Raw genomic sequence first — 12,329 nt, 5'->3', positions numbered from 1 at the left:
CACTAAACTAAAGGAGGCAGGAGGGGGAGCGAGAGGCGGTGAAGGGAAATGCTGCAGGAGGAGAAGAGTTCAGAGGGAGAAAACACACACAAGAAAAGAATAACAGAATAACTCAGTCAAGTCTGGACTCTGTGCTTCATGGAGGGCGAAGTATGCCTTTGGAGAGCTAAGCATGCCCTGCGTGTAAAACTTCCTGATCTAACCAGCTTGTTTCATCCCTGCATCCGCTCGCCACAGGGGGATAAAAGGTCAGTCACTGCCAGTGGTGGGTGGCGGGTACCCTTGGTGGGTGGGCAGCGGGCAGCTTCAGCAGAGCTAAACGAAGTATTGTTTTTGCCCAGACAATGTGCCGTGATTGAATGTGTTGCCTTTGTGATGGAAAAGTCCGCTGGCTGGACTATGTCTTATTTTTCCTTACTTTGTAAAACGTCGGATCCTCTCACTGTATGTTTCTGCAAGACGTTGCTGAGATGTGCTTTTGGGGGGCGCCGTTGCTCACCCACAGGTAGTGCACTGAACACGCAGTTATCACTATAGGGAAATGATGTGCGGTGCTTTACTGCATCTGTTGTAAGTTTCTTGCAGCACTCCTGGGTCTTTTTTCATTTGTTACCGGCAGGGAGGGCATGGCCGGAAGAGGACATTGTCAGAACGTTGAAAGAGTGCCGCTCACGCAGCATCCTGTGAATGGACGCCGCGGTTCCCTGTGCCCTCAGAGGGGGTAGGGTCGGCTCGGCTCTTATAGGGCACTAATGTTTTACGGCACACAGTTTTGTCCTCATCCGTGAACCAGCGCTTAAAAGCACGGAAGCATACAATACCTCGGGTTCGTGATCTGTTAGCAACACATTCCCGAAAGAGTGACTGCAGGGTGACACAGAAAAAGACAGGGTATTAGCACTACTCGAGGAAGCGTTTAGAGAAAGAAGTACGCGCTTAGAGATTTAAAGTCTTTAAATAACGAGCACTAGAGATTATGTAGTTCGATACTGGTCAAATGGTGTGAACAACAAGCGCGCACGCCTCGCGCTGGATAAAAAAACAAGTTTGGCAGGAGAGGAGGAGGCAGCAGGTGGAGGGGATAGAGGGGGGAGCCTGGGCCTGTTTCCCTTGCGGGAGCGAGCAGGAACCATATGTTAATTGCGCCCAGATGGTTTTAAAGCTCGCTGCCGCAAGGGAATTGCCAAACGTGCACACGTTGCCATTAAAGGCAATGCAACGCGTGCACGTTTTTGGGACACAAACTGAATCGATTGATAAAGGTCTTCCTATGCAGCGCATGCACACTGCGTAGGCGAGACCTAAAAATGGATCAAGTCAGGAGTAAAACTAACGACAAGTAGGCAGAAGGCTGCTCTTTCATTAAACACACAAACGCAACCTTCTGCCACGGTGCGATTGGAGTATGGTTCCAGTACAATGAAATAGCCTGTTCCTTATCCCACAGACAAGGCCAAGCTCAAGCTGATACTAGTTTTGTCGTCAACTAACATGCAACGTTCCAGTACAGCCGGAAGGAAGTATATTAGGGGGTGAAATCCCTCTCCACTTCAGTGTAGAAATTACACAGTGGTTTAAAACCCTACCACCACCACAAAGCACTACAATTAACTTCGGATTCCAGTTAACCTTTTAGAGCGTGGTACAGTGTTTAATGCAGTTTTGTCTATATGGAGGCATAGAGGGATGGGTTCCAAACATGGTGCATGGGTAGACGTGCGAGAACAATGGCCACTGCACATGGATGTACAAGCTTTGACCCCCCCCCCCCCCCCCCCCATATCATGTGGTCTAGATCATCAATGTATGCGGACGGGAATAAAATTTATGAATTTCTAGGGGACTGTCTTTTCTACTTACAATACATCAACATTTGTCAAGCGCAACAGCTACCTCAAACAGAGGTGTCCCGGCACTAGCGTGATCCTGCAGCAAAAAGGTAATGGGTCTCCAAAACTTAAAAAGTTGACTAGTCCCGGCTAAAAAGCCATGTTTTTAGGGCTTTCCTGAACTCTCCTTTGTCCGGTACTTCTTGCAGGAACAGAGTTACAACGGTTAGTCATTAGAACCAAGTTTCCACTACTTAGAGACTTACTTTAGAGGAGGAACGGTCAATAGTTGTGCTGTCCCAGGACAGTGTGTGTATCGTGTATCATATATATATATATATATATATATATATATATATATTCACTGAAAAAACCATAGGTTTCACACAGGTTATAGTTAGCGGAAATTTTACTGATAAAAAAACCAATGAAATTCCCCCGTTAGTTAGTGCAGGCAACTATAACTCACGCGACCGCAATCCTCTGCTGATGCTAATACTGTATTTAGACACTTATTTACCCATGTCTTCTTCCATACATTTTTAGCTATACATATATTACAAATATTTTCTTTTCATAAAGACACATATGTCATCAGCAGAAGATTGCGGTCGCGTGAGTTATAGTTGCCTGCACTAACTAGAACGGGGGAATTTCATTGGTTTTTTATCAGTAAAATTTCCGCTAACTATAACCTGTGTGAAACCTATGGGTTTTTCAGTGAATTTGCAAGGTTTTTTAAACGCTAAGTTACTTTACGCCATTCGTGGCGTGCGCGCCCACTTAACGCAGTTTGTTCCGTGCGCGCACGGTGCGCACCGTGCGCGCACAATGAGCACGCGGTGCGCTTCGCGCACCGCGCGCCCACTTTACGCAGTTAGTGCCGTGCACGCACGGTGGGCACGCGGTGCGCTACGCGCACCGCGTGCCCACGTTACGCTAGATGGGCCATGTATGCACGATGCGCTTCGCGCACCGTGCACACATGGAGGACATATGATGCACTTCGTTTTTAAAGGTAATATTTTAATTTTTCGCAGTAGTTATAGGCCATGCACAAATGGTGCCCTTCAGGCACCATTTGCACACGGGGTGGAGAGAGTGTGGAGAATTTTTTTTTTTAATATTTTTTTTTTTAATCTTTTCGTTTTTTACTTGTGTTATAAGCCATGCGCAATTGGTGACCTTCGGTCACCAATTGCACACGGGGTGGGGTTAGTGTGGATATTTTATTTTTTTTATATTTTATTTACCGTACGCGTACGGTACGGTAAGCGTAATCGGCGAAATTAGCGAAAAAATAAAAATTCCGTTTTTGGCCTTGGGGGATCTTTGGGGACTCCCTGTACATGGCTATGTGTGTGGGAGTTGTCAAAACAGCCCCTTTAAATGTTTTTGTGCTTTGTTTGTTAATCATCTCTCTCAGTGCGAGAGAGAAAATGGCGGCCGCCGCTTCCTGGTTTCGGCCGATTCGAATGTTTACTAAGATCAAAGAGCCAATCATAATCGCGCACGCCACCGTACGCGTACGGTAAGCGTACCGTAAGCGCACCGTAAGCTGGCTCAGATATATATATTGATTTCAAGGCTATTTTCAAAGAATCTACTGAACAGATTTACACCAAACCTACAAAAGGCACTTCCTTGACCTGAGGACTACCTCTCTGCCAAATTTCTAGTAATTCTGTTCAGCCGTTCGGGCTGTAGCCCTGTCTAAAGGTCCTATGGAAAAATGCATGGGAAAAACGCGTTTTGGGACCCCCTTTTATCTCAACCCCCGCTTGACGAATCCCCCCCGAGACTTTCAGGGTAGGAGCGGAGCGGAGCGCCCCACCTATTTTGAAAAATTCGCGAGGATTCGTCGACCGGCGCCAAAGTTATTCAAAATAGAATGTTGCGGATTTCCTATGGAAACGTGGTCCTAACTATAACTACCTACTGGCGACCGCCAGTAGGTAATATATATATATACACACACACACACATATACACACATACACACATATACACACACACATATCGAAGTTTAGTTAAGCATACGGATTGTGTGACTTTCTATCCACATTTCTTTAAATGTTTAAATTTGCGATCTAGGAACAAGTCTAAGGAAGAAGCACGGCTAGATCAGGGTGGAGAGGGAGGAAGAAGCTCTCAACTCCATTTTAATTCTCTGTAATTTGCGAGGTGGGAAAAGAGTAGCTCAGAGGTATAGCCTGATGGCATATTCTGGGTGGGAAACCACTAAGGAGGTGGGGTTCGAACTTTGAGGGAAACGGAGCAAATGGCAAATTTGACACATGGATCAAGAGGCTGAAGTAGCACAACAAAACCATTTTAAAGAAGACAGGGAGTACATGATCACTCAAAATTTCTCACTTGGACGAAGTACATTGGCGTTGTGCCTAGTTCTCACTGATCAATTACTGATGGGCGACAGTCGAGATCTGACGATTTTCAAGCTTCAGTATGTTGTGTGTTCTAAAAGTTGAGGATGAAGGAGAAAATGAGGACAGCTAGTAGGCTAAAGTAAATACCGAACAGTAGAGGGGTAATGTTGATGCCTTGAGGGACACCAGCTGTGGAAGAATATGGTACTTCCAAACCAAAAGGGTGGAAGCGACATGAAGACGGACTCGGTCAGCGAGGAAGTGGGTTATCCAGTTCACAACAGTGCAGTGGTGCCTCACTCAACAGTAAATGATGAATAATAAAGTCTCCCAATTGCTGCTGTACATCAGGTCCCCAAGGAAAAAAAAGCCAAAAATGTAGTTCGAGTAGTTATTGGCTGCATCAAGATGTGCCCAACTGAGTTTGCTACAGGACTCTGACCATGCCACTCCAATTAGATATTGCTTTAATGGGATTAAAACCAAGGAATTTTTTCTCCTCAACAATGTTACAAAAAACAGTATTAGTAAACTTGTGCAATTTAAACATTAGTATCTGATCACACGACTTCAAACATGCAAATTTAAATAGGCAACTGAAACACGTAGGAATAGCATACATCATCACAAACTGGTTAAAAGAGGGGTACTCAATTTAAAGCACGCAGGCACGCCTTCCAGCTAACGTAATGATCAATTTTAGGTCCATGCTCCTTTTTCCATTATATGATTCAATATGCTTCATTTCCATTCAAACTTTAGACAAAATTGCTGCATTTTTCCTGTTTTGCTAGGTCCGCTCTAAATAAACGGACACAAAATAGGAAGGAACAGTAAAATATTCCACAAATATGACAATAACAAACTAAACTGCATAACACATGCCATTAGATACTAACATGAATTATAATCACCATTCACTGAATAACGTATGCCAGGTTTTACGACTGACGTTACATACTTGTGTTTAACAAAATTATCACTTCCCTTAATTTTTTTTTTTTACTTTTTACTATCGTCGACAAGCTGATAGTCTCGGAAGGGAAGGTATGCGTTTTTTCTTTAAACATTATTTACAAACCCAACACTCATCTGTAATGTGTACTTCTTTACACACATTAAAATGTGAAAGAGTTCAGAACTGGATGTCAATACATTAGTAGATGCCATTCTCAAACATTTCTTCTGATCCTTCAGTAGATGCGCTTAATTATATAGTTACAGCTAACTTACGGGTACTGGAGAGAATAATATGACCACTACAGGATGTGTGCTTAGGGGCAGGGTCGAACATTAAACCAAATTTTACCTCAACATATGAAGGCAGCTCATTTTCAGAAAGCTGGATTGTTTAAAGGGGTTTAAGAAGGCTGGGCAATCCCGGAGAATATCTAAATTTTATGGCACGACACGGAGGCCATATTATGCAAATCTCCTTTATTGCCACAGCTCAGCAGCAACAATTGAAGAAAATAGAACTTCAATGAAGATTCCAATGTGTTATAAAGTTCAGCAGTTCTACAAATATCTCCATCGATAAGAAACCGGTCATAATTCAGTTTAAAATCCTTTAAGGAAAGGAGGAAAGTTAGAAAGAAGTCCAGAGATTAAAGGTATTGATCGCTTTCTCTACAAACCTACAAAGGATCAGGGACTGCACTTCAAATATATATGAAATTACTATGAAATGAAGCCATTATCATCTACCTTAACATTGTAATAAACAGGCAACTGTAAAATGCAAACGTTTCATGTCCGTTTCCCTACAGTAACTTTGACGAATGTGCATAGTATGGAGTTGTAGCAAGGCCACGGCTCTTTTTCCAGACTCTTGTTCTAAGGAAACAACAGAATAAGGAAATACCTGCATTTTGTCCACAATATAAACTCAAACGTCAGCAGATTTATGAAAACCCTTCAGAAATGTGCAGAGGTCCGATATGACATGAGAAACGTATGCACCGACTCTGGCGCCAGTAGCTTCGAAAGTGTGATGCAGACAAGACATGCATAAGTTGACCGAGGTTACGGCATTGAGCAAAAGCTAGCGATCTTCCAATGGTACTAATGGAGCAATGAATTAGAATGACAGACTAGTGATGAAAGTCAAATCAATTGTAATGCCACCAATGAATGAACTGTTTCTCTAGGTGACAGTTAGGGGCATGCCTAAGGCTGAAGGGGCAGCAGACCTGGCACAATCGACTTCTTTTAAAGGAGAATTTTAAGAAACTGAATGGCTTTCTGAAAATTATTAGATGCAACAACTGTTTTCTTTTTATTTGATTTCACTCCAGCTGCACAGGGAGCAAGTCAAACTGTCTTATAGATGTGGGGCAGGATCTTACTTACAGAGCCCTCCAAACATGTTTAATGCTGTATTATGTGCTATATCAGAGTGTACTGGCACAGGCAACTACAGCTGATTCAGAAGTTGGCTGGACTTAACTAAATACTACTAACTTTAGGTTATCCTCATCTCGTTGCTAATCTACTCGTGTATACCATAGATGCACTAGCTAAGCCCAAGCATTTAATGGATTCTCCAGATAATCAATTCTCATTACTTAAAAACAATTTGAAAAAAAGAGAGAGTAAATATTTGTATTTGGTAAGGGGGGAGGGGCTGTGTGCCAAAGTATAGCAATACTGATTGTAGTGGCAAAACCCATTTGGTCGCAACCAAACATTCTAAGATGGAACACGATTCAGTCTGTAGACTTGCAATTGGTGCTGGATATGGGCAGACAAGAGGGTGTCTTATCTTTTCTCTTTCTTCGAGCAAGTCTTTTTTTGCATTCTCTATTAACGGTTCTCTATGCTCTGTTTTGTGGGTCTAGTATGCTTTTAGAAAGGCTTATGGTCCCTTTCTAGGTGCATTAAAAAAAATATTCACTGTTTTGCCTTCTTGCTCAAATATTTTTACCCCTTCAATGGGTGGCGATCGTTCTTCTTGAAAATCTTTCACTTTCTAAATTAACCTCTTTGGGTCTCTAATTGGGCCTCTTATTCTCTTAGGGAATGCATTTCACTTTGTGTCACTAATTTAGTCTTTTTTTCATGGGGTTATGTACTTAATCGCTTGAGTCTCCGTTCACTTTCAATGAGGCTTTCTTCAGGGGGCACACTTGCCTGCTTTCATTCAATGACTTGTATACCCCTTTCTTTAATGAACTTTTATAGAATCCTTTTAAGGATCTCTTTTCCACCTGCTTCATCAAAATGTGCAACTGATTAGTCTGTCTTTGGCGTGCTTTTCCACTGAATCTCAGTCTATTCTGAAACTTTTTTCATTACAATACCCAGCTTCTCAATTTCATGCCTTTCCTCTATGGAACGTGCATGCTTTTTCCTCCCACTTTTGTCTTTACTACAAACCATCTTATTCCAATTGTCTCTTTTCAAGCAAACTTTGTCTCTCCCTAGTTGTCCCCTTACCTCCGACACACTCTTCCATCACCATTCTTCTCCTCGCACCACGCTCAAAACGTTCTAGCTTTCTTACCAACAACCACCTTACCCGCATCCGGTCCATTAAGTGTCCTCTTATAAGCTGATCATAACTACTGGCTTTTCAAATGCTGCCAAGAGGCACGCAGAGAAGAGTGTTGCCATTGGATACTTCGTTTTGCAGTGCTATCTATCAAAGTCAGAATGTGGAGGTAGTGACTCCCAGAGAAGGAATCTTTCAGCAGCCATAGAAAACACTGCCCATGTCACAAGCGGATGCCTGGTGGGGGGCAGCATCCAAAGCAGTGGCTGTCCACTTCATAATCCTGCATGTCTTCAATCAAATGCTGCAATGTAGGTGGGAGCTAGGGTGACTGGCAGGGCAAGAAACAATCGAGATCTACTAGAGTTGATTACCAGCCCACCTAATAATATAAAGTATTGATAATCAAAAATGACAAAACAGAAGATCTGTTATAGGCAGGCGGAGTGTATCAGCATATATAAAGTGCTGCTTGAGACCAAAAGCACCAGTCTATCAACAGCAAAAAAATAGTTGAACTGAAAATGTGTTGCAGAGAACAGATGGAAATAGGGTTTCTAGTCAACAGTACCATGCTTACACAATTATAAAGTATTGTAAAAAATGGAAATGTAAGCTAACAGACTCAATGATTTGCATTAAAGTTGCTTGTCTTGAAGCAGTTTCGTTTAAAAATGTACTACTATTTTATCAGAAAACCACAAGATCTGATTAAAAATAAAAATGTACAGAAAGTGTCCTTCCTTTCGAATATCGAACTCTCATAAATGTTTGTCCTTGAAACATAGGTCCATTGCTTGTTAGGACAGCACATCGCCTGAGGTCACTTGAAGATGGGTACACAGAGTCTGGAAATCTCCCCTGGTCCGTCAACTGAATTGGTTATAACAGTGAAAATGATCAGCCCTCCAATATCTTGCCTGACATTGGCAGTACCAGCAACTTCCTTGGGTGCAGTGTACGTGCAGCTAGACTACAGTGGAACAACAGAGATAAGGGATCACTGAGGCCGAGGAAGCAACAGTGGTTATACCTAGACCATGTGCAAGGCTGGTCACAAAGAACACCAGAAAAAGATGGCAACCAAAGTGGTATTGGGTTATTTCTGATAGGAACTGTTAGAATCCTGGAGGCTAACACACAGCAAGATAAACACATGCAAACCACATTTTGGAAGATTTATTTTTTAGTGTTATTCATAACCCACCCATCAGCATGAAAGGTTTGTCAAGATGGTGGCCATCTTGAAAAAAAGTTAGAAGGTGAGGGGTGTCATGAAAAATGCCTTGTCTACCCCAAAGGGGACTGCGAGTTGCAATGATTTGAGAGAGCTGTTTATTTCAACAAAACTGAAAAGAGGAAGTGGGACACAATTGTGAAGCTGGCTAAATGAGGTAAGCAGTGATGCGTCACTTAATATTAGAGTCAGCTGCACACTGAAGGACCCGTCGCTATGGCACATCGAGTCTCTTGGTTACTTATAGGATACCTCCGGTTTCAGTGAGGTGCGGAGGGGGACTGGTGCTAGGAAGAGATCACATTGACTAGAAACATCTGACTTGCAATAACCGATTCGGCAACTTCATTGCTTAACAGATGAATGTGTGATATTGAAGTGCGCCATGAACATTTCTAGCGAGGGCACACTTCAGATTTAGAGATTATGTTCCTGCCACTGGACCCAGGACTTATTTGAACCTCTGGCGTTAGAAAGAGCTTTTCTGAATTGAGGTTCAATTAACACGTTTTACAATGCTATAGTGTAAACAGAAAGTAAAATCATCATATCTAATATTCCAATAGTCAAATTGAAATGTTGACGGAAGAGAAACTAAACATGGCAGGCCAAAACCCCCAACAAGTCTCTGCTCTCTTAAAACAAGGATATGTAGAGACAAACGACTGCAAATGTTAGGTTGCAGCAATATGTTAAGAGTTCCAGTACTGTGGTAATACAGCAATTAATTTTGAAGATAAGTTGTTGAGATGTTAGTCCAGGATTAAGCCTTTGCATCATAACGTGCTCCCTCAGCTCGTGTCACAAATAATCTTATATAAATATCTTTCAACACATCACGATTAAGATAACCAAGTGAAGGAGCCGACACTAAGGGCCAGAGGATGCTCCATAAACCACATCAAGGTCTGTAGACCTTGGTGGGAGCACTTTAGGGAAACTGTCTTATGTACAGTTGAGAAGATGAAAAAAAAAGTTCAAGTTAATTAACGAATGGATAAACTGCGTGTGTGTCAGATGCACTAGAAAATGTGCAACTGTTTACTTGTTTTCACTATTCGACTGTATTAATAGGAAATACAGTGTATTAAAAATAGCACTCGATTTTTAATTTAAAAAGTTGCAAAATATATTCATACCACTCGAAATACGTCGAGCTCAATAAACCAACAGTGTAATTAATACACTGAATGCAAAAAAATGCGACAGTTATTGCAAAGCAGATCGCCTCCCAGTTCTAATACTGTTAACAGTTAAGGGAATAACAGTGGGACGGAGAAGAAACGGGAACATACGCGGAGAGTATAAATAAAGCCTTCTGTACCGAAGCCATGGCAGTGGTTTTGAGAATTGGTTGGAGCTTTCAGTACGTGTCACTTTCGATACCAAATGGAGTGTTTTTGCTCTCGTGTACTCCAAAGGACCCGCCGCCAGTCACAGGTAAAAAGTTGGCACTACTCTCTCCTCCACATAAATCGTAGGAATTGTTAAAGTCGCCCTAAAGCCAATTATACAAATCACTGAAGGTCTCATACCTTCTGGTAGGTTTCACATCGCAAAGTTTTAGCCTTTCCTCGTGCGGAAGCAGTAAATTACAGGACTAAAGGGACCAGAAAACCCTGGTTAATTGATCAAACACCCAAATAACAATGATGCTTGGTGGTGCATCCAAAGAAATCGCTCCCTAAAAGCCTGAAGACCTGCAAGACAGTTTGTCTTCAGGACCGAGTAACGTGCCACGCCCCTACAGTACTACTTTGACTTAAAACGAGTTGCGCCCCTTCATTAAGTTGAGTGCACTATAGTCCAAACAGCTGAACTCGCACTGGACTGCTTACGCCCTTCGACTTGTGTTTTCAGTACGTCTTTGGCGCGTTGGCCTCTGCCCCTTCAAGGAGTGATCTTCGCTCAGTAACCGCATCTCTCCCTACAATCAAGTCACCGAACCTATAGTCGTTGCAGTGGTTGGAATCCATGAGCGTTCGTTATGCTCATTATACGGGTACCCCTTCACCACCCGACAACGCCGTACAGGGAGGGACGTTGTTCATCAGACAGTGACCCGCAATTCTAACATAACTCCAGCTACTCTTCCTTCTGACAGCTATTCAACAATTCAACATAATAATGACACCTCTAGTCCTTTACTCCACACCTTGAGCCAAAGTGGCTCAGATACTCCCTCAACTTTTGTATACAGTTTACAGCTCTCGTTGCCTTGTTCTCATCTGACTCACTTTTCTGGCGCCCATTTCCAATCAACACCCTCAATAACCATAAACTTTCATGGTCTACGATCGTCTATGGAGTAATTATCCCCTGTACTCCCCAACCTTCATTAGTTTCCATTTCTTTCTCTGCGCTCTTTTAGTTTAGAACTCCCGACATAGCTTCCTAATCTGACCTCATCTCACCTACTCGTAGACCTCTGGGTCATATCCGTGTAGCACTGATAAACAATTACCTTCCCTACTTTATTAGGGACAGTCTCGCACATGCGAATACACCCCCCCCCCCTCACTCCCATAACATCTCAATGTTATGGGGGTCCTCAATCAACTCAGAGCCTACAAAGCACCGTTGTCTCAGATGAGCTGGGGTGTGCCGACCCTGCACTGTCTGTGCACAGGAGACCCCATCCCAGTACTCGATGACGTTGGCTCATGAGTTCTCATTAAAGTCTTTGACTTTGCGTACAGTACTCTCGAGCCGTGGGTGTGTCCCGCCCCCTTGTACCCTGACCCAGGTAACCCCAAAAGAGCCCGCTGAATCCTCACCCTTAATGACGTTGCTGTAGATGGTCGCCCTGAACTCCTCCTTTGCCCGTATGTCAAAATCCTGCCCATGAATAATGCGCATTTGCTTGAGGAAGGTGGATTTGCCGCTCTCGCCCGCACCCAACAGCAGGATCTTCACAAGCCGCTTGACGTGAGTTTTCTCCCGCGAAAGGCTCTTATCGATCTCCCGCGACTTGCGCTGCTGCTCGGCCTCGCGTGTATTAAGCACACAGTGTGGAAAGCAGACGGAGAGCACCGAACGGGTAGGCAGGAAGTCCGCCATCTTTGCAGAGCTTCATGCGAGGGAGGCCAAGAAAGGAGCGCGCACGACCCGCCCTGAGAGGCCCGGCCCGCAACCTCCGCCGTCCTCTCGCCAGCTCTGATCCCAAACGCGGGAGCGCGCGCGCAGACCTGCAAGACACCACTGTGGGCGGGTTTGTTTCGCCCGATTCTAAGATGGCCGCTGACGAAGGTCGCTTTAAACGAGCTTAGCATCACCAGTCTACTATCTAACCCTACGAGTGATGTTTTGCCCGAATCTATTATGGCGGTACACAACGCCTGCGCAGTTTAGAGCGCTGAAGCTGCTTTCACTGCTTAACTAAC

At 43.5% G+C, this 12,329-nt stretch overlaps 1 protein-coding gene across 1 annotated transcript in view; it reads right to left on the bottom strand.

The window, feature by feature from the left end:
* The window catches only part of GNA13 (G protein subunit alpha 13), a 189,278-nt gene extending 177,155 nt beyond the window's left edge, over positions 1-12,123 (bottom strand). The window contains exon 1 of the mRNA XM_085617282.1: positions 11,724-12,123. Coding sequence (XP_085473408.1) covers positions 11,724-12,006 — 283 coding nt within the window. The 5' untranslated portion in view covers positions 12,007-12,123. The remainder of the gene's footprint in view (positions 1-11,723) is intronic.
* Positions 12,124-12,329: the final 206 nt, after the last annotated feature.

The sequence above is a fragment of the Triturus cristatus genome, chromosome 7 (genome assembly GCF_964204655.1).
Source record: "Triturus cristatus chromosome 7, aTriCri1.1, whole genome shotgun sequence".
NCBI lineage: Eukaryota > Metazoa > Chordata > Amphibia > Caudata > Salamandridae > Triturus > Triturus cristatus.
The sequence above is the reverse complement of the archived record's forward strand: the minus strand, read 5'-3'. Positions and strand labels throughout refer to the sequence as shown.